Here is a 26,133-nt window from a genome sequence, read left to right on the forward strand (position 1 = left end):
TAATTATAACACATTAAGACACAAAACAAAATTACAAAAGGAAATTTATTTCAAAAGCATAAGGGAGCATTTACATTTATTTAAACAAGGGAGACACAGGTGTCCTTGCGGAAGAAAAAGATTCATGGCATGAAGATTTTCTTTCAGATTTCTGAAGCAAAAGGAACACTAAGTTATGAACTACTGACTAGGCAAGGGGAAGGAAGCAAAGGATGAGGAGGGGTGAATGCAGTGAGCTCTGCAGTAGACATGAGGTCAAGTTACTTCTGCCGAGTTTACAAATGCCCTCAGGCAAAGAGGAAAAGTTACTGTGTTCAAATTTATGTTGCTATAGTCCAATTCATTTTTGTACTTGAAATGGCTTTAGGCCACGCTGATCTATCTCTGAGGTCCATAACTAGATGGTCACAGGATTCAGCTGGCAATCCCATGTTCCTATGTCTGTTCAGCTTCCAAGGGAGCCTAGGTTCAGCTCAGGCTTGTGGAATGTTCAGAGTTTATTGCCAGCACTCCATAGGCAAGCTGACCAACTTCTTGTGCTCACTTGTATCACTCTAGACTTTCAGAAATATTTTCGCCATAAATACATGCAGTGATTCTCACAAAGGAGATTGTTTTTCCCCCAGTGTAGAAGTGATGGTGATGAAGACACCTGTGTAAGAAATGAAACCTCAAAAAAAACCAAAAAACATAAAAAACCAAAACAGCAAACCACTAGAAATGTCATCTGAATTTCTGACTTGAATAGTAAACTTGGAAGATTAACTGTGAACAAAAATGTGTGAAACATTCAAATGAAGAACAGAGTCTGGGCTACTAAAAATGCCCAACATGAGACACTCCACGAACCTCCCGTCTGTTGCCTTAATCTAAAGACTATTGGCTAACTTACACAATAATCTGATTAATAACCTGAGAAGTTAAAATTTGAAAGTGGCAAAAGCAAGCGGAGTGAGCAACTTTTATGGTACTATGTCACCAAGTCACACTCCTGGGTAGCCCTGGTTATTAAGTCTCCAAATCCTACATTACACTAGCAGATCCTGTGGGAACCTGTATGTACACCAGATCTGGCTGTATTTCACCAACAAGGGTCTTTAAATTTGTCTCTGTAAAAACAGCCTTTGTTTTTTAGTTTTAAACAACAATAATAATCTGTAAGTTCAGCTGACTGAAATTCCTCCCTACTGGAGTGAAAACCTAGATACCAAGTCAGTAATGGATTCAGCCTCAAAGGGATAATCGCTATGTCAGAGGACCCCTTCCGAGAATTTAATGTATTGATTGGTTGTACACTCAAGTTCCATAGCATGCATATATACACACACAACATATGCTTATGTCTGTACGTATATTATGCACATGTACTCCTATTCAAATAATAAGACCCTGTGTTCAAAGCTGTATCCCAAAATATGGAGAAGACTGAAGGGGCAATGCAAAGCAAGTTCTTTCTAAAAGGCTGGCATCGCCTGTACACTGTGAGAAGCTGGTGCTTCATTTCTATGACTTGGCAGGAATGCGACAACACTGCCTAGCAGCTTCCTTAGAAAACAATGAAAGCAGAAGGTTAAGACTGCTCTTAACTCTTCTCCATGTGTTGGGCAGAAACCTAACGGAATGGGGAGGAGAACAGTAACGTTTCAAGAGTGATGATCTTCACCAGATCACAGGCTAGACTGACTTTTCCAATAGAGTCAGATCTCAGTGACAAACCATCAAGATGTGTAAAAGCAAGATTCACAAGATGAAGTCTGGATAGTGAGGATATTGTGAAAACAAGTCAAGGCTGCAGACAAAGCATCCAAAAATATTGTTGTGGTTTTACCTTGGACACAACCATGGTCTTTTACAAAAGTAGATCATACATACAAAGGTAGAAAGAACATTACATTTTCAGCTGAAGGCAGCAGTCCTTTTAAAGGGACATCCCCGGCAATCCAATGAGTAGTAGATTTAAGTATATTAATCTCATGACAATGCTGAAGAATGTGACGTCACAATCAGTAGAGTCTTCCTCGACTTCGATTTCCTCGTGTTCCCCAACCTCGGCCACCTCTATTTCCCCTGAAGGCTCCTCTCTGCTCTACGAAAAAGCGAACAGTGGTTTAGGTCTTGCTCAGGGCGTCATGGTTCAGCAAACAGAAGAATATAGCTTTTAGTTCTGAAAACAGCAGCAGGGTTTATAAAAGCAAAAGTGACATTCTGCCACTATCTTCAAAATTCACTCTGTCCATGTATTTACAGAGGTAGAGAGGAAAACAGCAAAGTGCCAGAAACTTCACAGAGGTTTGACTAAACCATTCTCATTAGCAAAGCTGTTTCAAAGCAACGTTAGCATAACCATACTTGTTAATTTCTATTTTGGTGCTTATCATTATCAAAGAGTAACAGGATAAAAATACCTGCATTTACTAAAGAATTAATGTAACAAAAACTGCTTGTCTTTATATATGAGAAGTATCTTAAACTTCCAACTGTTTTGGATAATGAGGCTGCCTTTTCATGTGATACACAGGCAGTGTCTTTCTCACCATCTACAGAATTGACCCTCATGTTAAGTGCAGGTTCAGTAATGAGCCTTTCTATTACTTCATGAGCTATCTGAGTTCCCCAGAGCTCTCAAAAAGCTATGTGTCACACACACAGATACTCTGAATGAGCACAGTACATCATTTGCTGAAAGTCAAGGTACAGAGAGAACAAAACCAAGAGGAATTAGTTCAAAAGATGTTCCAGTGAAGAACACTGAAGTTATCAGCAAAGCTGGACTGTTCATCATGGTATATGAAATCAAATCTGTTGAACTTCAGACTTCCTCACTGCAGCAATCTTGCCAACAGTAATCAAGGCTGGTACTGATCTTTCTGATCTACAATCTTGATATCTTGAAAAACACCTTTTAGGTCAATTTTGTGTTCACTATAAAATTTCTGACCTTATTGCTTATTAGGTGATTTTCTGACGAATCTCCCTTTTTCTCAAAAAGGAAAAAGATTTCAATTCTGAGACAGAAAACTAACTAAACAGCTCCAACTTAGCCAATATTTCTCTGTAATGGAGCCTGACTCGGTCAATTCTTGTACAATGACAATTTTATTCATGGATTGATATGCAACTCACTTTAATGAAGTTAACATGTTTAGTGCACTAGACAACATAGTCAAAGGTGACAAGTGTTAGGATAGATATACTTACTTCAAGATGCTTAATACAACAACAGAAAGCTATAGGTCTTTAGTTAGTCATATTGCATATTTTAAACTACCCATAATGGTCAGCTTTGAGAGTACCACGGTGGTTGCTGACGGTGATCTGTCAGTGACAGATGCAGTGACCTTTAGCCAGCTCTCTCTCACTACTGCATTTGTTTATATTTAAGGTGCATGGCATGATTGATTCTTTCTCACTGCTCCCACATTCTTCTTAGGTGTAAGAGACAAGGACTTCCTTATACTGAACTACATACCAGTCCACAAAAATAATTTTCCTTAAGTATCAACACGCTTAGCGTGCTAATGTACAGAATTATTTGCTATGCATCAATAAAGTGTTTTTCACCAACAGACTATCAAAACTAACCTTTACATTTTTTAATTATTTTTTTTCTGAGTATGAAAGATGCACAGAACGTTGTCTAGCTTCTCAAAGGAATCCAAACAACAAAATTTTAGTTTTAATACAAAGGCCAGAGCTGCCTTCAGCTATTCAAAAGTATCATCACAGTCTGTCATCTCTCTATTTTGAACATTTATTTTTGATCTTAATGCAGCTAAGGTTAACATACAGGATTCCACTCAAGTTTCTTCTTTTTGGTGAGCCTCATCCTAAAGGACAATTAGCATTTTAGTGACCAGTGATTTCAAGTTCACCTTAACTTCACATTTTTAAAAAAAATTTTGTGCCAGGGCTTTGAATATGGAGGCAAATGCTGTAAGCTCCATTCCTAACCGCTGGAAAAAAGCTACTAACAATTCAAATATGCCCCAGGAATATACTTATAGCCTAGAAACAACAAAAGAAAAAGAACGGCAGGAACAAGCTGTAGAACGTATGAGAACTCTTGGCCTATTGGGGAATTCTGTGAGCAAGAAGAAAACTGAAGTGAGCATCTATCTACAACTAATGTGATGGAACATGCTCCAGGCAAGTGAGCTCATCTGTGGGAACCAAACCCCACATCTGGACAAGAAAAACTATCACTCGACACTCATCAGTCATATCCTAAAGCTGGACAGAGAAATGGGTTTAAACTGAATGGGAAACGTGAAGTCAAGAAAACCCTTTAAATTGTGACTGTGAGAACACAACAACATGGCCATGCTCAACAGGACAGTGTAAAACACTGGGAGACCGTGTCCTTAAGTCCTAAAACAAAGGAGTTGTATCTACTTTGCACACCATTTTGCCTTTTAACATAATGAAGATTTCCAAGTAGCTTAAACCATGACTCTTAGCTTTTTTGTTAAGTAAAGTGCCTATTTTTTAAACAATTTAAAAAATTGATTTTATTTATTTATTTACTGTTTGTTTTTGGAGACAGGTTTCTTTATTATGTAGTTCTGGCTGTTATGGAACTTGCTATGTAGACATGCCTGTCCCTGCCTCCCAAGTGCTGAGATTAAAGGTGTATACCACCATACCTGTTCCCCCCTCTTTCATATTTTTATTTTATTTTATTTTATTTGTGTTTTTAAGACAGGGTTTCTCTGTATTCCCTGGCTGTCCTGGAACTCACTTTGTAGACCAGGCTGGGCTCAAACTCAGAGATTAAAGGTGTGCAACACCACACCCGGTTCAGATTTTTAATAAAAACACCCCCACTTCTATTTACTTGTGACTCTTTTTTTTTTTTTTTTGCAGCTTTTAAAATTAAAATATATTTACATCCTAGTTTACTGGCATACAAACTATGTGTTACATTTTCTGCATTTGTTCTCCACCTTATATCAAGCTGTGGGTTCTGTGAGACAAAATCTTTATGTTTCGAAACTCATACTCACCATGTAACTATTCAAGTTACAGAGAAATACATTTCTTTATGTGCTGTGCAAAATATCATGATTACTTTCGTTCATGCTATTTCCTCATAGCATCTAACTGCTGATTTTCAGATTTTACAGATATCACATTAAGTCAAAAAATATCAGAAGATAGTATTTGATGTAATAAAACAACAAAGACTGCTTTTCATTACCAAATCCTCTCAAAACCATTCTTACCTAAGTTCCTAAGAACTCTGCTATCCCTATTTTTCACATAAGCAAATGTGCATATGCACATGTATATGCAGTTATATGAGTACCAAGATTCGGTGCACTCCTTAAAGAAGGCTGTAAGAGCTCATTTATATGGGAGGGTTCATTTCTCAGTCTAAAACTGGCTTTTTCCAACCTGTCTGGTCAAAAGGGATTTGACCACTGTCAAAGGTCAGAGGAATTCAGCCATCACAAGAGGATTTTACTTCCCGCTACAATTATCTCACCTTAGAAACAGAAATCTGGAGTATAAAGTTAAATGTGGCTCAGAATGTACTTAGCAAACAGAATTGTAGAATTGACTGCAATTAGCAATCAAGATAAACAGCATTCTTGTTTGATTGCTGTTATGATTGTTGCTAATACTGGTATCATTGAGACAGGGTCTCAAGTAGCCTAGGCTGACCTATGAGTTGTAAAACACTACAAAGGTATTATTATAGCCTGTCATCTCTATTTTGAGCATTTATTTTTGAGCTTCACTCAATGCAGCTACATGAATGAAGATGGCCTTGAACTCCTCCTGCCTCTGCCTCTCTGGAGTTGTGGTTGCCGGTAGTAAGCTTTTCCTACGCAAGAGGAGGGGTTGGTTAGGTGGACTGTCTCTGCCCTGTTGAGCCTTTTGGTCTTGTTACTTAGCTCAGGCTTGCCTCGAGCTTATGATCCTCTGAGGCCTTATCCTCTTGAGTGCTGGGATTATAGGCATGTGCCATTATGCCCCACATTCCTTTAAAAATGATTCGTGTGGGGAAAAGCTAGTAAAAAACAGACTTCATTACTGACCCGAGAGCCTTCACAGAGAATGGCCAGGTGGGAAGAAAGTTCTCCTAGACAAGGAGGACTAGAAGCGATGACAGAAGACTGCATTTGGGCAAAGGTAGACTATAATATCTTCCCGGGCGCACGATGCTCAGTCATCTGCCTCCATTTCTATGACCTCTCTTTCCGCTAGACCTGAGTGGACTCTCCCCACCACACCTGACAGAGTTATTTTTTTCTTTTCATGGAGTGTACACAACACAAGTTCACGACAACTTCCAGTTTCTGTGGGTTTCTCTTAAAATAGCTGGCATATTTTCTTTTTCAAGTGCTTAGGTATCACATACTTCACTCAGTAAGTGCACAAGAGTTATAGAGAAATGGGATATAATTATTTCCCCAATGGCCGTTTTTGCAGGCTAACTCAGATAAACCACCTAAGAGAACTATGATACTATATATATAATTCACAATTAAAAGCACGTACCACTTTCTAACTAATCTCTTGAACTGCTTGTACCCAAACGAAAACGCTCACCATAATTAAAGTTGCTCAGATTGCTGCTGTACTTTCCACTCGGAGGATTATAAATCTGTCTGGCATCTCTTTTTGGTCCTCCTGGAGACTTCTTAGGTGGTGAACCTGAACTTGTATCTTCACTGGTTCTCTTTTGCCTGTAACAGTGGGGAAAGCAAAAATGACAAAGCACTGTATTATGCCAAGTTACAACAATTCTAAATTAGCCTGTGAGCTTTACTGTAGAAGATCTACGAATGAGAATAGTCACATCAGAAAATAAGTAAAGTTCCATGCTATCACAGTATCTGTTGGCTTATAGTTATACATAAATTTATAGGTATTTACAAGGCTTAACAGTCCTTCAAAGAAATATGCTCTCCTCGCTGTACTAAGCTGCAAACAAAGTCTAGTGATGCGACAGGAATACAAACATACCCAAACCCTCCAGGGTTATACCCACCACCCACTTTGCAAGGCTCTGCAACAACTTGGTACTGTAAATCCTCTTTCTTTCTGTCATATTTTAACAGTTTCTTTAGAATAAGTTAACTAACAATGTGCTCTCTTGTAAAATTAAAAGCAGCAACTGAACTCAGGATTTGACTGTGAATCTCTTTAAAATCCATTTCTTACCCAATCTCAACTTTCTGCACAGGTTTCCAGGACAATGTTACTGTGCTCTTATAAGAAGGAGGAATGTGGAAGAGATCCTGGAGAAAACAAAAACAAACAAACCAAAATCAGCCAAGACTTCTAGTGGATATGTTGATTAAGGAAGTAGTGGGCAAGGAGAGGAGGCAGGAAAACACATCTTAGACTGGCTTTGTGCAAGGCACTGGTTCAAAGAAAATGTGTTAGGAGGGAAAGCTTTTATTTCTTGTGCTTCCACTTGAACAGAGACCCAAAGAAAATTCCCTAAGAAAATGGAGACCATTTTATTGTAAAAGATACCAATTCTTCTACTAACACTGTTTTATATGTGATTTAAATCTTAGCTATTTTTTTCCCTTTAAAATAGCCCCAAACTTTAGGATGTGACATCAGTATTTAACAATTTCAATGAACAAAACCAACCAAGAAAGCTTTCCTCTTTCATAAAGGCAGTCACTAGGGTGCTTCAATTGAATGAAAACATTTAATCCTCTGTGCTCATGCACATGTGTACGTGTGAATGTGTGGAGGGTGTCAGAGGCTGGGGCCAGGTGTCTTCCTGAATACTCTTTCACTTTAGTTTTTCAGACAGGATCTTTGACGGAACCTGGGACTCAGAGACTCTATTAGACTGATTGGCCAGTGAGTTTAAGAGATCCTCATGTCTCTGACTCCCCAGTACTGGTATTACAGGCCTGTACCACTCTGCATGGCTTTTTACACAGGTGTTGATCTAACCCAGGTGTACTGGCTAGTTTTGTGTCAACTTGACACAGCTGGAGTTATCACAGAAAAAGGAGCTTCAGTTGAGGAAATGCCTCCATGAGATCCAGCTGTAAGGCATTTTCTCAATTAGTGATCAAGTGGGGAGGGGCTCCTTGTGGGTAATGCCATCCCTGGGCTGGTAGTTTTGAGTTCTATAAGAAAGCAGGCTGAGCGAGCCAGGAGAAGCAAGCCAGTAAGTAACATCCCTCCATGGCCTCTTCATGCTCCTGCTTCCTGACCTGCTTGAGCTCCAGTCCTGACTTCCTTGGTGATGAACAGCAATGTGGAAGTGTAAGCTGAATAAACCCTTTTCTCCCCAACTTGCTTCTTGGTCATGATGTTTGTGCAGGAATAGAAACCCTGACTAAGACACCAGGTAATAAATGGTAGCAGATATATATCATAAAGCTTTCATTAGGAGTTGTAAATTCAATAGTTGAGTCAGGGTTTCACTTATTGTCTAGCCTGTCTTGAACTTTTGATGATTCTCTGCCTCTCCCTCTTGAGTAGTGGACTTACAAAGCAAACCACACATGCACTGACTTCTGCTTTGAATGCCTTTTTACTTCTTGGCAAGATGACACTCATTTTCTCCATAGCATTTCTACTACATTAGCTGAAGGCATACTTGTCCTTACTGCTAGGTTTATGCTCTGCGTGTTACAAACACACTAGTAGATATTTAGGGAAGAAAAGAACAGGAAGACAATTGTAACTTAAAGGCAAGTTGTCATTAACTTGCAGTCCACAAAACTCTCGAGTGTATTACACAGATAAGCTTACAAAAAGTGTCACAGAAAAGAACATTTCATGTGTTGCATATCACCTGCCCATTCAAAAAGGCCCAATAACATTAAGACCACCAGAACTGGGGGCTGCAGAGATGGCTCACTGGTTAAAAGTGCTGACTGCTCTTCCAGAGTTCAATTCCTAGCACCTATATGGCAGCTCACACTATCTGTAACTCCAGTTATAAGGATTTAACACTCTCACACAGATATATGCAGGCAAAACACCAATGCATATAAAATAAAAATATACCATTAAAAAGAAGTCAAGAGTGTCGTGTCCCAAGAAACAGACAAACAAACCCCAAACCACCAGAACTTTAAGCTACTCTAAGTCTAATTCTATCTGCTCACTGCTCTCTCATACTTTTCATCCTTTTTAATTGAGGTTAGCTTCAGAAGTGTCACTTAGTACCATACAGAACTATAAAGCTTCAAAAGAGCAAATCTTAGGAAGGAAATGACATCTCCCCTTTGCAGACACATGGAAACCTCTTGCACTGACTCTAGCTAGCTGCAAGAATAGGGAGAAAAAAGGACTCACCTTGATTAAAACATTGATATTGTTTGTTATTTTCAGTGCAACAACTTTTATCTTGTTCTGTAAAGGGAACACAAAATTAAAATTCAGTAATTTCTGTGCACACATACCATTCTGTATGGAACCAAATTCACATCTCTAGGTAGAAATTCCTAAGTAGAGGTTTAAATCTATGTTTCTCTCCCTCCCACCCCCCCCAATTTCTCTACTCCATGCAAATCAACCATGCTTCTTTGACAGGCCAAACTGCAATTTACCTAAAAAATACAACATGGAGTTATATAAGAAGTATTTTAAAGGAAACCAGCATATATTACAGGAATTTGTAATGAAAAGTGAAAAGATTTCACTAAGTGGTTTTATTATGAAAGATCAAGGGACACCAAATCCCAGCAATGGTCAGAGTCAGTCACTGGAACTGACAACGTCTGTGGCAGTCAGCATTCTTACCTCCTCTGTTTTTAAGGCCTCGCCTGTTTTACCCTGGAGAGCCAAGCGAAGTTGTCTGATATAAACCTGCAGGCCCCGTGCAAAGTACTGCAACCTAAATGACAAAGTATTTAATCAGTAACTCATCACTTCAATTTTGTTCTTAAGTAATTTTCTGTGGCAAAACAATGCACAGTGCAGAAAATGGCTACGTGAACAACAAAAGAATACTTTCTTATGTTATTAGTTTCTGATCTAGTATTTCAGCAAACATTTGCTGCTGAGATAGACTTATTATGCTGTCCAGATGGCCAAGTGCCTTTTCTATCTCAGCTTCCTAACTGGCTGATACTACAGTCTGTAAGGCCATGCTGCCTGACTGATCATATAGTAAACAACTCCCAGTGGGAAATTAGAGGGTAGTAGCAAGTGGCAAGTATGGGTCAAGCACTGAAATTTTGTTTATGGAAAGTATCCTTATAAAAATGAACCATTAACTTGTCTAGCACTGCTCCTCCACTAATCCTAATCCTGTTGAATATTATCAACAACTGTGGATATAGGTACGCAATCCCTACTAGGTGCTGGGCGTTGTACAAGCCTATTCACATCCCGACTGTCATTCAGATTTAACAGGTGAGAAACATCGGAGGAGTTAATCAGCCGGGACCATGCCCAAGACACAGGTCAAGAGAGAAGAGTCAAGAGTTCATTTCCCAGCAGGGACCTAAACTCCCACATCTGTGAAATGTTCACAAACGTGGCTTTTGGATTCTCATCCTATATAAGGAAGAGTGGGAAGAATCAGATCTTATAAAACAAATAAAAACCCTGAGAGCTTTTTCCATTTTTGTTAAGGACTAAGCCACTTCTGTCATATATTACCTAATTTTGAAATCCTTGAGTTTTTCTGCATTCAGTTTGGCTGTTAAGAAGTCTGGAAGTTTTCGCCCCAACTGATGAAAACTGTACAATAAGCACTCCACATAACTGAACTGCAGCTTGGGCTCCTCATTACCAGCATTCTCCCCATTTTCTGCTTCTTCTGGAGGGAGAGGCATATACTCCTAAGGAGGAGAGAGCAGATGTTTGCAGTCTGTTCTAAAGACTCTTGCTATAAAGAGATACCTGTGTAATTGTAAAGCATGATTTTAAGACACAGAACACTAGAAACAGACTAGAAATTGAGCTAGGACCTATTGGACCAAGGATCTGACACATCAGCTGTCATGAACCTATGTTACAGCTGCCACCACTAATATCCAAAGTGGAAAGAGCTAACATTGGGCAGTAAGCACCAATGTTCAATGTACACCAAGACTACATTCTTAATTAAAATTTTTTTTCTAAAGTCCATACTGTTTTAAGTTTGTACTCTTTACACTGAAAGTGTGACAAAGGCATTCAATGTCAGCCTTACAACACGCAATAGATACTGAAAATCTGGAAGCAGCAGATGCTAAATGACTCCTTAGATGCCAAGGGCCTGAGGCTTATCTCTGGCCATTTATGTAACTGCTCACATCAAACAGGAGAGTCACTCAGTGATGCTGATAATGATTTTTATCAGATGGCCTATTTTCTCCACAATTACAAACTAAACGACAGACTATTTCCTGGTTGCTACAGCTACTTGGCCTTAGGCAGCTACCTAGTTGGTGGCCTGGAACAAATGACCTTTGCAATGCCAACTACAGTTTTTAGACTATTTAGCACAATCAGAAGAGTTAGTGATGCTTTCTTTTTCACAGACACAATATCATTTGATTTGGAAGGAAGGGGGTGATCTAGCCTCTAAATCATGGGTGATCTTTATGCAAAGAATCAGCAGCTTGGAAATCCAAAGAGACTTCCTTACAAAAGAGGAAACACAAGGCCAGAGTACTCAACTAGAATTAATATTCAAGGCAAAATTCAAGCTAGTTTTCACATTCTAAAAGTTGATAATATATTAAGGCTAAAAAATTGACCGTATCACAAGGAAAGAAGAAAGTTCTTACCAATAACTTATCAAACAGTTTTCTTAAATTTGTTTCTAGTTTTTCCATGTCACCACAAAATGAACTCATCTCTGCCAACAACTTTAATACCTGAAACACACAAATTTACTCTTAGGACTATTTTTAAATGAGCAGGAGCTATGAATGAGAGGAATTCTATAAACCTTTAAAAGACTGGTTGTTTTCAATTAAGCTTCTCAGAATCATGTTAGAACTGGATAAAATAAATCCCTAGAGATGAAATCTTACAATTAAACATTAAAGAAAGTGAAGGCCCTTAGTACAGTCATAATATGCATATCTAGGTATCCAAATTCCCAACACATCTGCAAGAAGGGAGGAAAAAAAATAGCCATGTTTCTTTCTACTATGGGCTCATGCTTAGGTACAATGAAAAAAAATGATAAATACATTAATCTTCCAATTAGCACTCAGAATCTGCAACAGCAACCACTCAAATTTACAGTAGGTTCTTGCTATTGAAGTTAGACTCTAGTAACTATATGGAAATATTAGTAACTGCCAGTATCTGAAATGTTCATCCTGCTGCTTCCAATCTCAGGCTGTGCACAGGACATCTGATGCACACTACTGTGCAGCATATACTCAAATCCCCTGCTCTAGAGGTAGCCGAAGGAAATGGCATATCCATTTCCAGGTTTTCAGTCAATTCCCTACCATCACGGCTGTTTGCAGAGCCTGGTGCTGTGCCACACGGTGTGATTCAGGATTTGAGTAAAGTCAAACACTGGTGGAGGAGAGGTAGTGCAAACACCACAACAGATCCCATGATACCTGCGCCTGCTACAGCTGACAGCCAACAAAGGAGAGTATTCACTCCACTGGAGGACGGGGGTACGGAATATGTGGTGTTAAAACTAGTTTGTTTGTTTGTTTATTTATTTATTTATTTATTTATTTATTTATTTTTGGTCTTTCGAGACATGGTTTCTCTGTATTGCCCTGGCTGTCCTGGAACTCACTTTGTAGACCAGGCTGGCCTCGAACTCAGAAATCCACCTGTCTCTGCCTCCCAAGTGCTGGGATTACAGGCATTTGCCACCATGCCCGGCTTTCTAGTTTATTTTTAATGCTTGTAATTTGTGTGTATTGACATGTGCCTGTACATGTGGAGTTCATACAACAACTTTCAGGAGTCTATTCTCTCCTTCTACAATGTAGTTTCTGGGGACAAAACTTAGGTCATTAGGCTTAGTGGGCAACACCTTTACCTGCTTGAACCGTCTAACTGGCCTAATCTAGTTTAAATCTGTATGAAAACTTGTCATGAATTAAGTTCCTTATTTAAAAGTATTTAGGCCTTAAAGGTATAAACTTCATACAATGACATTTACAGGAAGTGCTGCCCTGTCACAGCAGCTGCAATGGAACTCATAAATCATTTCTATGCAATTAATTCTTGCCTTAGGAGATTACTGGCTAGCCACTGCTAGACCTTTCAGTTACACTCCTGGAAACCAGATCTAAGTCAGTGACTCCCATTTCTCCTAAAAACTGGGCCTAGCTTTGCTATGCTTTTTAAAGCAGGAATGGTCTCTTACCTCCAGCTGTATATCGAGGCCTTCCACTGGGGTGGTCAGGGTGCTGAGGTTAGGGAGAACTTGCTCACAGAAATACGTCACAAATCTTGTAGAATGCACATTTTTCTGTAAAAAAGAATGCAAGAAATAAAAGTCACAAGTCTTTTTTCAAAGATCAATAGCAGACTGCCATCAAAAAGCATGGACTTAGTATCTTAACATTCTGTGGCCTTCCTTGCAAGGTTATTGGGAACATCCGGACATCGACAGATCTTGAATGCCTTTTTTGACTCTCAGGTAAAATTTAGTGACATGTCAGTGTACTATTTACACACTGCATATTTCCCAAAAGTATACATCCTTCATGTTTTTCAAACTAGGGCACATCTATTTCAGAAAACTCACGTAGGGCAAACACGGAGACAGAATGCAAGTTCTTACAATTTTTGCAAAGCTCCTAAGCAAGCCCTTAGAGAAATGTCTTGCTGCCTTGGGTTCTTCCAGTGCCGCTCTGCTTTCTGTTTGCCCCACTATGCTAAGGATGCTTTTACGGGAAGGTCTGAGGAGTGTTCAAGTAAATGAATACAGGCAGACTCAAGAGTGACCCAAGTATCATCAACATGGAACAAAGAGCTCACGGAGAAGAGAGGCACAGCCTGCCGCGTGCACTGCAGTAGTCTGTCCACACAGTCGGGGTCTGAGGGGCTGAAGGCCTGCTCCAGGTCAGCCTGTTCCGCCACCAGCTCCACCAGCTGCTGTCGTCCACTCACTGTCTGTAAGCTTTTCAACCCAGACAGTATCTTCATGAACAAAACAAACTCTTCACCAGTCACGTCTTCTAGGACCTAGAAAACGCAATCGAGAAGAACAGCATTTGAATGAGAGGCAGAGCTCATTATCCAGAGCAGCACTACTTCTGCTACAGACTGATGCTTCTGTTTGCCAAAAGGCCAGATTTAAGTTCAAAGGAAAAGCTGTATTCTCTAAGAGGACCAGAGTTATTTTTAAGAAAATCTTGATGTAAAAAAATTGTTTTTGACATACAAGGCATTGCCAACATACACAGCAACAGATTTACAATGTATCTACAGATTAAAATTTCACAGATTGAGTAAGAAAGATACATAAAATGGCTCTTGGAGGGGGTGGGGAGTGTAGAAGTGACTAAGAAATTCTCTAGAAAACTGTTAAGTCCAGCCTCCTACAACTAAGTAGCCTGTCAGTCTCCTGTATCAGTGGGACCACACTTACACTCACTAAAGCTTGCAATTAGGACCCTTTCTACTCGGACGACGACAGGACATGGCAGGGAAGAACACTCCCACCTTCTCAGCAGCAGTCTTTCCAGTCAGTGATGTCATGAGAGAAGAGGCTAAATTTTCGTTAAAAGAAAATTGTTCCCCAAGTTTGGCAATGACAAAAGGTTAACTGCTGTGGGAGGTACCATTCACAGGCTGGGGTGTGAGGAGGATAAAGAGACCACTAGCTAAGTATAAGCATTTCTCTCCTTGATTCTTGACCGTGGATACAATGTCACCAGTTGCATCAAGTTCCTATTACTGTGACAGATGACAAACTGCCCGCAACTGTGGCCCAAAACAAACCTTTTTTTCCCTCAAGTTGTTTTTGTCTGATATTTTGTCACGGAAATGAGGTAAGCAAAGCAGCTAACACATAAGTTCTCATATTGGGAAGGTTTTACAGGCAATGATAAAAGCTTATTATTTCCATTTTTTTTCATTCTACTATTTCATTTTAAAATCTCCAGAATATTGAGAGAGCAGAGTAAGGAGCAGTAGGACAGCAACCCAAAGGGTTTCAGTGTGACTAAACCCTTCACATCAGCACGGGCCATGCGTGAAAGAGTGACCCATACAAGCTATTTACGGTAAGCCCTTCTGCAGAGGGATCTGTCACTTCTGCCTAAAGCCCCCCCAGCATGGATAGCCCAGGGATCCCACGGCCCCGACGACAACAAACCTTCTTGGACTCAGTGAGTATGAGTTCCTCCACTTCCTTAGTCAACACCTCATCTGGGAGCGTCTTGAGTTTTGTGGACAGGAATTTAATTGCTCGTTCTCTAACAATGTCTTCTCCTTGAAGAATCTGGCTAAACAAGCCACCTAACGTTCCTGTGACACAAGAGCAAGTGTATAGTGTGACGCGTTCACATGAACTTCATCACTGTTCAAACAAACAAACCCTGAATATGGCCAGTGCTGGCTAACGTCAGTCTGACACGTTCCCAGCAGGCTTTGCTCCCGGGGCATCAGCTTTAGCATGACGGACCTTTGTCACCCTCAGTAACAAACTCAGGTATTTTGGAAGAATTTCTTTAAAGTTGCAAAAGAAACTTTTCGATACATTTCTAGGGGAAATTTAAACTGTTATGTTTGTTTATTTTTAAACAATTACTTCTATTGGAAAGCCACAAACATCCAAGTTGGGAGGCCCTTTTTCAGGATAGGTCATTACTTTTATGAAAGAGACCTCTTAGCAAAGCCCAAGTTCCCTGGCTTCCTACGGCTTTGAGCCATGACTTAGAAAAACTGCCTTTACCTTTTGCATCCATCTTAAATATACTTAGCAGAGCATTGTTCACCAGGTTAAATTCTGCAGAGTCATCTGGGGAGAGAAACAACAGCACACAGCACAGTGAGTAAGGAATAAATTACCTCACTCGCTTTCATTTTCAAGGTTAAGATTCAACAGTTTTACCAAGCCACCTATACCTAAGCGCCACTCTCGGGGGACACACCGCTCCCTTACAAGGGTAGAGAACATTCCTGGCCATGACCATGAACCTTGAATGCTAAGACTGCACAAGTGCTTCACCGTAGGAAACAGGTGAAATGATGACTGCTTCAAGTCTGAAGACAAGCTCACCATTATGCTGCTATAAACAGGACTAAGAACAAAACAAGCCTCACAGATCCAGTTATCAGTGAGGGTCACAATACTGAACGAGAGAGGGCCAACGTCATCTGACAGAGGCAGGACCTCCATGCCCACCACCCGAGCAAAACAAAGCGAAGTAGAGCCAATATTCCAGAGAGAATATTTACAGTAAAAGGCAACAAAAGAACCTCTCACCTGTCTGCAGAAGCTGGGTCAGTATATCTGCTACTCTAGGAAGGTTTTCTCCTGTGGCAAACTGAGGCAGCTCTTTAATTGCTTGACGTCGTATCTGGGCAAGATTTCAAACAGACAAAAAAAAAAAATAACTAAAATGGCATCATAAAAAAACAACAACAAACTAAGCTTTTAGGACAACTAAAACCAGGAAGAAACCATCTTAAGAAACACATGAATTATAAAGTATGTTTTTTTCTTAAGATTTTAAATTATTGTTCATGTGTGTGAATGATGGAAAAGAGGGATACAAACAGCATTTATGTGCATGTGGGGTCGGAACACAACTCTGTGAGGCTGGCTCATCCGTCCCACCTTATGTGGGTTCTGTGGACTGGAATCAGGTTGTTAGGCTTATGTGCAAAGTACTCGCTCAGCTACCTCACCAGCCACAAAGATGAGTTTATTATTTAAAGATTTTTTTCTTTTATTTTTATCTCTGTGTGTATATGTGTGTGTCTGCACTATGTGCTGGTGCCCAGAGAGGACAGAAGGACAGAAGAGGGCACTGGATCCACAGGAACTACAGTTGAAGGCCACGGTGAGTGCCTGTGGGAGCTGGGACAGCAGCTTCTCTAGAGGAGCAATAGTGCTCTTAACTGCTGAGCTATCTCTCCTGCCACAAAGATGAGATGGAATACAGTTTTAAAAACAGTTCTGTTCCCTCTGTTTGTTGCTGAGACATGGTACTGCTGTGTTGTGAGACTGGTCACACACTTCTTGGCTTAGGTGATCCCTTGCCTCAGCCTCCTGAATAACTGGAGCACAGATATGTCCCACTGCTCAATTTACCACTCAGCTGTCACAGAGTACCTAAGACAAATGAAGCTGAAAGGGACGGTAAGTAAAGGACTGGAGCAGAGAGGTGAGTAACTACACACATGCTTGTATGTAACTTCCATTCAACTGCTGGATAATGACTTTTAGGCATGTTAATACACTGTTCCTTTAGAACAGCATCCATGACAGAGCCTTGACCAGGAATTATTTTAGAATCTTCCATGCTGACTACTTAAATTTGAATGAACAAGACTCCAATTTACTAGCTCTCATATTAAAAATGATGCAGTTTCCGTCTAACAACACTGCAAGAGGAGCTAGTGATTCACTCATTTCACATGGAAAGTTAAGAGCTAATAGCTCAAAAAAAATCTCAGAAACCTGCACAAGTAACTAGAAATGCCAAATGTTAATCCTTGTCTATAGGAAAAGGATTTATTCTTAATCTGGTAAATCAGTTATAGATATTACAGTGACCAACTATTTTTATGACATATATAGTAAATTTGTAGGTATAAAAATGCATTAAAAATCTAATTTCATATGAACTATGAACAATCTAAGATGTAGGCTACATTCCATTTTCAACAGTGGATAATGAAAAAACAAAATAAAAAATTTGTTATTCTATATATTTTTCATAAATACAAGGTAATAAAGTTATTAGTATTTTCTCAGTTGTAGCATTCACACTGGGTCTGATACAATGTGACCATACTATGACAGCAGACTATAGACTAATGATTGCTATTTTGATCATGCTACTTTTACATAGATAATAAAATGCTTACTCAAATGTCAATCATAAACTTACTGACACATCTTCATCCTCACAGAGGTCTAACTGTGCATTGATAGCAGAATCAGCCAGCTCTGGAAAATGCTTAAAGAATTTTGGTATAAACTGAGCTGCTAATCGCTTTTCCTTGGTGCCGCCTTTCACGCCATCCAGTATCACTTGGTAGGCATCTTTATGCTGGAAAGAGGAGGAGATGGAACAATACTGAAGGACTAGAAGCTAAGGGAGACAAACTGCACACACACAAATGCTTCAGATGTTTACAAACACTAGTTTTACTACTTAAATTGGACACAACCTTTCTACTTGATTTCTCTACTCCCTATTGCCCATTCCCACTATCAACCGGAAAAGAAAAACACGACCGTAATTTTAAGTCCAAGCCTTGAAAGTGTGTCATGCTTTAAAAGTGGGGAGATACTGTAGAATCCTCAAAGTTATGTTACATTTACTTACAAAAAAGAAAAACGTTCCTGTGGCCAGGCATAGTGCTACACACCTGTAATGCTTGCATTTCTCAGGCTGGGGCAGAAGGTAGCAAGTTTGAAGACAGCCTGAGGTGCACATGCAAGACCTTGTCTCACCCTGTCTCCCACCCACAGGAACCTGCTTCTAATTAGTATTTTGAGGAAGGTGAAAGGAACACATTTCTGAAATTAAATAATCCTAGGGAAGTTTAATTTCATCTTATATTTTAGAATGTGAAAGCAGTAGTAATTTGTATAGCCAGCCAATTTTGGATAAAGACAAATTCTAATACTGCACATGACAATACACTAAAGCTCACTTATTTCCATCAAATAAACTTTTTTTTTTTTTTTTTTGGAGACAGGGTTTCTCTGTGTAGCCCTGGCTGTCCTGGAACTCACTCTGTAGACCAGGCTAGTTGTCTTCAGACCCACCAGAAGAGGACATCAGATCCCATTACAGATGTGTTGTGAACCACCATGTGGTTGCTGGGAATTGAACTCAGGACCTCTAGAAGAGCAGTCAGTGCTCTTAACCACTGAGCCACTTCTCCAGCCCATTCCCATAAGCTACCTCCAAACTGGTCCTTTCATTACATGACACTGATCATGTTCGCAAGTAATGCCAAAAATAGAGACTAAGACTTCTGTATGGACATATGAATACAAGTTCAGTAAGAATTAACTCTAATCCAGAAGTCAATGTTTCATTAAAGAACTAAGCAATGATTGCCAACACGTGTCACCTGATTACCACTTACACAGTGCAAAAATCCAATGACATCATGCCAGCTCTTTGAATGACTGTCTTCTAACTATCACACTGGAATGAGTTCTCTTTTTGGTGTTCCTAAAGTATATCAGTGATGACAGCGCACATGTGTGTGCAAGCTCGTGAGACAGTGTGATGATATTGGGTGTCTTCCTCTACTGCTCTCTACCTCATTTCTTAACTATGGATTTTTACTTAGGTATATGTGCGTACATCTTTGTATGTGTGTGTTCAATGTGTGTGTGGTGACTGCAGAGGTCAGAAGATGGCATGGGATCCCCTGGAGCTGAACTTACATGTGGCTGTGAGCTGCCTGGCTGATATGGGTGCTAGAACCAAACCTGGATCCTCTGCAAGAGCAGTATGTGCTCTTAATTGCTGAGCCTTCCACCTTTCCAGCCCCTCTCCACATTACTTCTTGCTGATCCCAGGGCTCACAGACTGGCTAGCCAGTGAGCTCCAAGGACCACCTGTCTCCACCTCCCCAAATGCTCAGGCTTAGGGTAAGACCCAAGTCACCATGCTGAGCTTTTCTGTGCATGTTAGGTATCTGAACTCAGGGCCTTGTGTGGGTGGCACTTTACCAATGCAGACCTCTCTTCAGCCTTCTACTTGTCACTAATGTAGAAAATAAAACAGAAGTAGTATCTTCAGCAACCAGTGACTTAGTGGTAGGTTGGACTATCCCCAGCATTAAATATTACCAATCATGCATAGCTCTGTCCATCCCTCTTCCAGCATGGCTGTTCGTTCCACATGAGTTCACGGTGTCTACATAGAGAGTTTCAGGCTAGCCAATTACACGATAAGACACTGTCTCAGAAAATATCAGAAGCATTAGCTGTAAATACTTAGTGTGTATGTGTCCAAAGAGGCCAGAAGAGCAGATCCTCTAAACTAGAGTAATAGGACAGTTGTGAGCCATTATATTGGTGCTGGGAATTGAAACAGGGTCCTCGCTTGGCAAGACCAACAAGTATTTTTAGCCCCTGAACCACCTCATCAATACTTGGATGCATTTCTAAAATCACGTTTTGGTATGTTTCAATAATTAAAACACAACTCTAAATTCCTTAAAAGTATTACTTCAAGAAAAATATAAGTTACAATTTGAGCCATTTTCATCAATGTATTCTAAGAAACTGTATGTATGAAGGCATAGAAAATGTGATGTGGGAGTGAGGCAGAGATAGGGAAGAGGGGAGAGTGGGAGTGCAACCAAAACCAAGGATGTATGCAAAAGCATAAGGGAGTAGGTAATTGGTAAGCTAATTTAAGAAGGACAGAGTTTGAACAGAGGTTGTCTTCTGGACATCCTCAAAAGATGGAGGTAATTAAATAAAAACCCAAGTGCCAGAGGTGGGCGGCTCCTTCCCTATGCATTGTGGCTCAGGGAGGCCTCTAAGGTTCCCCAAACACAACAGATAATTGCCATTGTGATTGGCAGCCCACCAGAAGTAGGTGATAAGACTTACTGCTGATAAGCCTGTTTTGGTTGCAGGCCATAAAGAAATCAGGCTGAAATAAGCTGGAAGTTTCCTTCCTGCTGGCCAGCCCTCAGAGTGCTGAAGAGTCTGCAGGATGTAGAGGGAGACTTGTCATCAACAGTCACACTTAGTTGTGAACTCTTGACAGGGAAGGCAAGATATCCCCACTGGAGAAACAGTGGTGAGTCTGTTAATGTAAGTAACCAACTTCTTTCCGACTGGAATTGAGGCTGGCTCCATAGGAAGGAATTCACAGCTTGTACTGTGAACCTGGTCAGAAGCCTATGGCTGGGAAAGTTATAGGGTCAAGTAGGGTAAACTATAGTTATTCTTTTGCTAAATGGACACATGTCCATCAAATTTCTGCCTAAGCAATTATACTTATCTGTGTAGGTTAGTGTCGCTGTCAGCACTGCTCAGAGAAGCTTCTGTCTACAGTGGGGAATAGCAACAGCAGAGACGCTTAAGTGGTCAAATACTGTGACTAAGTGACTGTTGAATACTCAGCAATCAATGGGAGGTATGTTATCCCCCTCCCGGCTCAGGGAGCATCACAGTAGGGAAGGTAGAAAGAACACAAGTTCTAGAGGATGGAGTGAAGTGTTGAAACATCCTGCAATTCACAGCAACTGTCATGTGCACAAGACTGGGCCATCAACAGCCTATCATAGAATGGGAAGGGACTCATGAGGCCTCACCCCTCCCTGAGGATCTGTAAGTATTTACTGGTTGCCAGAGGAAGGGAAAGAAGTTTTCTTTGATGGTGAAGGCTCTGGTAAAGTACTTATGCTCCTGTAAATGCCTCATCTATACTCTTGTGTAATCCAGATGAAATTCACTGGGTCACAAACAAAACTTGAAAGTAGAAGGACTAGCTGGGTAAAAGAAGGGGTCAGTAGAAAGAAAGAGAACAGGGTATGATCAAAATAAACTATATACATATACATACAAATGTCACATTGCATATAATTACTATGTACTAAGAAAACAAAATACGCTGCAGATGGTCAGGCAGCCTGCATTATGTGGTCAGAGATTAGGTGAAGGACAGGATTTTAACAGATTTTTGAATAAGAAAAAAGATGAAGGGGCTGGGTGTCCCTCAGTGGTGCCACCCTTGCCTGGCACTGGGTTCCACACCTAGCAGTGCAAAATAACCTCAAATACAACAGAACCCTGAAAGAAAGAAAATGTTTCAGCTAACCTATACTACGGCTTTGTCCTTGATGTAATGGGAGTTTGCACTTGGTACTATTAGGTACTAGTGTTTTCATTTATTTTTCAGGAACGTGGTCCTTGGCTGTAGTTTAATCATACAAACTGAAGCTACTAAAAGAAACTCCAGTCAGCAAAGCAAGTCCTCCTCCATGCAGGAGACAATACACTCCGCATCAGGGAACAGGAAGACAAATCTGAGCTTTGGGATTATGCAGCATCTCAGAGCAGCCCACTCACTGCCTGTCCCTAACAGTTGTCTGACACACATGCTAAGGTAGTTTATGAAGGTCAAAAGAAAACCTGAGGTAGTTGGTTCTCTCTTTCCACCATGAAGGTAAGAGATTGTACTCAGGTCATGAAGCTTCATGGCAGGTGACGTGAAAAGTTCCTAAAAGACAGAATATCACTATGTAGGTCAGGCTGGCTGGAACTTGTTATACAGCCTAGGCTGGCCTAGACTTCCTCCTTCAGAATATAGGAGTGTTCCACCAGACCAAGTTAAATCTTCACATTTTAGAACTAAGTTAAAATATGAAATAAGGGGCCGGGCGGTGGTGGTGCACACCTTTAATCCCAGCACTTGGGAGGCAGAGGCAGGTGGATTTCTGAGTTTGAGGCCAACCTGGTCTACAAAGTGAGTTCCAAGACAGCCAGGGCTATACAGAGACCCTGTCTCGAAAAACCAAAAAAAAAAAGAAAAGAAAAGAAATCAGGGTGGGTTGCACATCACTCTCATGCTGTGTGCAGCGAGGAGGGAGTTGAAGGGGCAGAGTCACAGGGGGGAGGCAGGAGTAGTCAAACACGGAAGAGACAGGGACAGAAGACTGGAGCATTAACACGTCATTTAGAATTGATCACCTGCAATCTGCTTATTAGGAATGCAGGCTCTGTCTATTAAAAAGCTCTTTTCATTTATCAGAGATGGACCTTGTAAATGTTTTACAGATGCTTCTTCGTATTTCTTCTACTTTAAGAAATATTTTTAGAAGACAAGGTACAGTGTAAGGATTTAACGATTATTCCCACAATTATAATTAGTAAAGGAATAAGAAAATCCATACATGAAATAAAATACAAACACGAAATACCATTAATAAGTACACAAAGATAGTTAAGGAGGTTCCAAAAGGACTGGAGAGATGGCTAGGTGTCTGAATGCTGGCTGCTCTTCACGAGGGAGCTGGACTCCTAGCATCCATGAGGCCCACCACTGTCGATAGCTCCAGTGCCAGGGAATCTGATACCCTCTTCTAGCAAAACTCACATGTACAAAGCAATAAAAATTTTAAAGATCATTAAAAAAAATAGGAGGATGAAAAGGATCTGAATGTCTTCAGAGACATTACTAATAAGACTTAGGGGAGGGACTAGCTAGACTTAGGGGAGGGACTAGCTAGACTTAGGGGAGGGACTAGCTAGACTTAGGGGAGGGACTAGCAGGCATGGTGGCACTGCTTATAATCCCAATGAAAGTGGAGGCAGGAGGACCCTGGAGCTTGCTGCTTCAGGTCCCAGAGACTTTCATAAAACAAGGTGAACAGCTCCTGTGGGCTGATAAAGGGGATTCCAGCCTCTCCACGTAGGGACACATGTGGACACATCTCTCCTGGTATTTATTCTTCAGAAGACTGGGTTTTTCCTTGTATTTGGGAATGCTGCTTTGAAAGAGTGTTGACTCAGAATGGGGAAGAGTACTTTGCCATATAAGAGCTGAAAAATCAAATTAAAGACAACTGATCTAAACTGCCAGTTTCGGAAGGGTTCACATAGCAATCAGCTAGGGAATGTAACATGAAAATTTATTTTGTAAAACAAACAAGGTATATTTCTACAACGGATGATGGTGTCTTCTCTACTAAGCTATCTCTTGCCTTTGACAGTTACAACTGCAGCAGCACCCTACAGCCCGCTGTGGCTTTTTTGGTAAGCACTTTCAGGCATTTTCTCTAAAAGATGCGGGCAGGACTCACTGTGCTGGTTATGCCGCCATCTGTGTCTAACTGATGGCTCTCGGCATCAGTGTCATGAAGATGCTGACGACCTACCATCTGTGGGTCATCACACTAGGTTAGGTCCCAATGCCCAGTGCTTAGTACCTGGCAGACGCTCAAAAAACTGCATCCATCAGACTGCCAGCACTCAATTGAGCTAAAAAACAGGTCTCTTCCTTGTCAGCTTCTGTCTCTTAACGCTCTTCCTAAACAGCAGTTTTGCCTTGAGAAAGACATTTTTGACCTCTTGAAGAAGGTGATCAAGTCAACCTAGCTTTTTTTTTTAAAGTCATAAAGATAACATGAGGGTGTGGGTGGGGGCAGGTAACTCAGCAGGCAAAATGCTTGCTTTGTCATCATGAAGACTTGAGTTCAATCCCCAGAACACACTGAAAAGTTTGGTTCACAGTGTGGATCAATAATCCCAGCACTTGGGTGGCAGGCACAGGAGGGTTTGCGGGGCTTGTCTGACAGTCAGTCAGTCTGGTAGAATGGATGGACTCCAGATTCACTCAGAGAATCTGTCTCAGAGTAAGGTAAATAGGAAATGAGGAAGACACCCCATGTCAGCCTTGGCCTCCACATACATGTGCACACACAGACCCACATGACTAGCTACACACACACACACACACACACACACACTCAATAAAAACGAAACTAAAAATGTTTAAGTATCACAGGATCTGTGCAACTCTCCCTTCTCACATCCAGGTCACAGTGAGGTCTGACACTTGCACATTCAGGAGCAGTCTGGAGTTTAGACTGGGGATGATCAACCCGTGCAGTCTACAATATTCCAAAACCCAAGGCAAAGGGAGAGCAACTTAAACATATGTGGTTGCAAGCATTCCACAAAGGGATACCTGTCCCTCCCCATACAAAATGAGCTTGGCTTCCATCTGCCCTAATGTACTCTATGTAAATGGCTGTCAAAACACACTTTTCCTACTTCAGCAAAATACAGGGTAGGGGACACAACAGCAGGAAATACAGTCTCAGAGTTTTCCCAATTTCTCTCTTTAGGAGAGCACCATCCACATATTGGCCAAGAATTCCTATTCTAGGTTCCGGCCCTAGCCTCTCTTGGTGATGTGCGGCAAAATTAAGTTTTGGTAGAACAATCAGCTACACTCCTCCCTAACTCTGTCACAAACAATCAACAAAAGTATGCTGCCCAAGTCTGTCCTATCAATTGTCCTAGAAACAATGAATTCCTCTGACTGACCATCGTAGTTTCCTTTTTGTCATAGACAAGACAAAAAAAAAAAAAATTCCTGCTTTATTTACAACTGGCCTAACAGCGTTTACACATCTGTGAAGGCGAACCTACACACTTCTGAAAATAAAGTCCCCACAGACATGGAATGTAGGGAAGGAAGGCCGTCTGACATTTGAAGCCGGTACATTCACAATACTAGGTTAAACTACAACGCCCTCCTCCACTTCCCCTTAAACTTAGGGAGGTTCTGCTTGAATTGCACACGTCCTAAGGAACCGGAAGGGACTCCTCCATCACTCAGCTCAAGGATGTTTTTCTCTCTCTGTGCTGTGGGAAGTACACACCGAGACATCACCAAAGCATCTAAGCACTGAAAACATGGATTTCTGAAACCTCCTGGCCAGACTGAGTTCTTTCCCCAGAGGACACGCACATGACCTTCCAATTCAGGTTCAACACAAGGTGTCAAAGCTTGGAAGAACAACTCAACAGCTTTAAGAAAACTGCGCCCGGGGCCAAGGGAGCGGAGAGCACTTCCCAGAACGTTCTATTTGGGGCTGGATCTTTCCCCTCCCCACTGCTGCTCCCTGTGACTTTCTTCACAAAACTCTTCCACTGGAAATAATACAAAACGCGTGTCCTTTCCTCGCGCATCGCTAATCGCCAGAGAGAGCGCGAAGCCGCTACCGCGCCTCCAACGCCCGCCACAGCTGGGTGCGGGACAGGCGCAAAAAGGCGCTCGGAACGAACGCCGCCGCCGCCGCCGCGTGTGAGAGTTCCTATCTAAGTCCAGGCAATTGGGCCTCGTCCACGCTTTGCACAAACCCTGCATCCGACTCTTTCTAGATCTTTCCCAACTTCTGCCTCCAGAACCGACAATTTCGATCTCTTGAGGAAAACTTTCCATTTCATCAACAGCCCGGGAAAGGCGGCGCGGCTGACTGCCGGGTCCCGGGAGACCGCGGGAAGACCGTGCTGCGGGGCCGCGCGCTCCCAAGCAGGCCGAGGCCGCG

General features: G+C 41.2%; 1 protein-coding gene across 3 annotated transcripts in view; it reads right to left on the minus strand.

Moving 5' to 3' along the window:
- Window positions 1-26: 26 nt before the first annotated feature.
- The window catches only part of Api5 (apoptosis inhibitor 5), a 26,460-nt gene continuing 353 nt past the window's right edge, over window positions 27-26,133 (minus strand). The window contains exons 2-14 of one of the 3 annotated variants that reach the window (NM_007466.3): window positions 17,979-18,140; window positions 16,346-16,439; window positions 15,812-15,877; window positions 15,233-15,384; window positions 13,891-14,097; window positions 13,274-13,378; window positions 11,712-11,801; window positions 10,597-10,778; window positions 9,733-9,826; window positions 9,286-9,342; window positions 7,171-7,247; window positions 6,556-6,692; window positions 27-2,081 (exon numbers count right to left, since the gene is read on the minus strand). In NM_007466.3, the coding sequence (NP_031492.2) occupies window positions 2,059-2,081; window positions 6,556-6,692; window positions 7,171-7,247; window positions 9,286-9,342; window positions 9,733-9,826; window positions 10,597-10,778; window positions 11,712-11,801; window positions 13,274-13,378; window positions 13,891-14,097; window positions 15,233-15,384; window positions 15,812-15,877; window positions 16,346-16,439; window positions 17,979-18,140 (1,446 nt within the window). In that variant the 3' untranslated portion in view covers window positions 27-2,058. Of the gene's footprint in view, window positions 2,087-6,504; window positions 6,693-7,170; window positions 7,248-9,285; window positions 9,343-9,732; window positions 9,827-10,596; window positions 10,779-11,711; window positions 11,802-13,273; window positions 13,379-13,890; window positions 14,098-15,232; window positions 15,385-15,811; window positions 15,878-16,345; window positions 16,440-17,978; window positions 18,141-26,133 lie in introns of all 3 variants that reach the window. The other 2 variants (NM_001305258.1, NM_001349003.1) reach the window with 2 other exon arrangements.

Source organism: Mus musculus, chromosome 2 (assembly GCF_000001635.26).
Source record: "Mus musculus strain C57BL/6J chromosome 2, GRCm38.p6 C57BL/6J".
Classification (NCBI taxonomy): domain Eukaryota; kingdom Metazoa; phylum Chordata; class Mammalia; order Rodentia; family Muridae; genus Mus; species Mus musculus.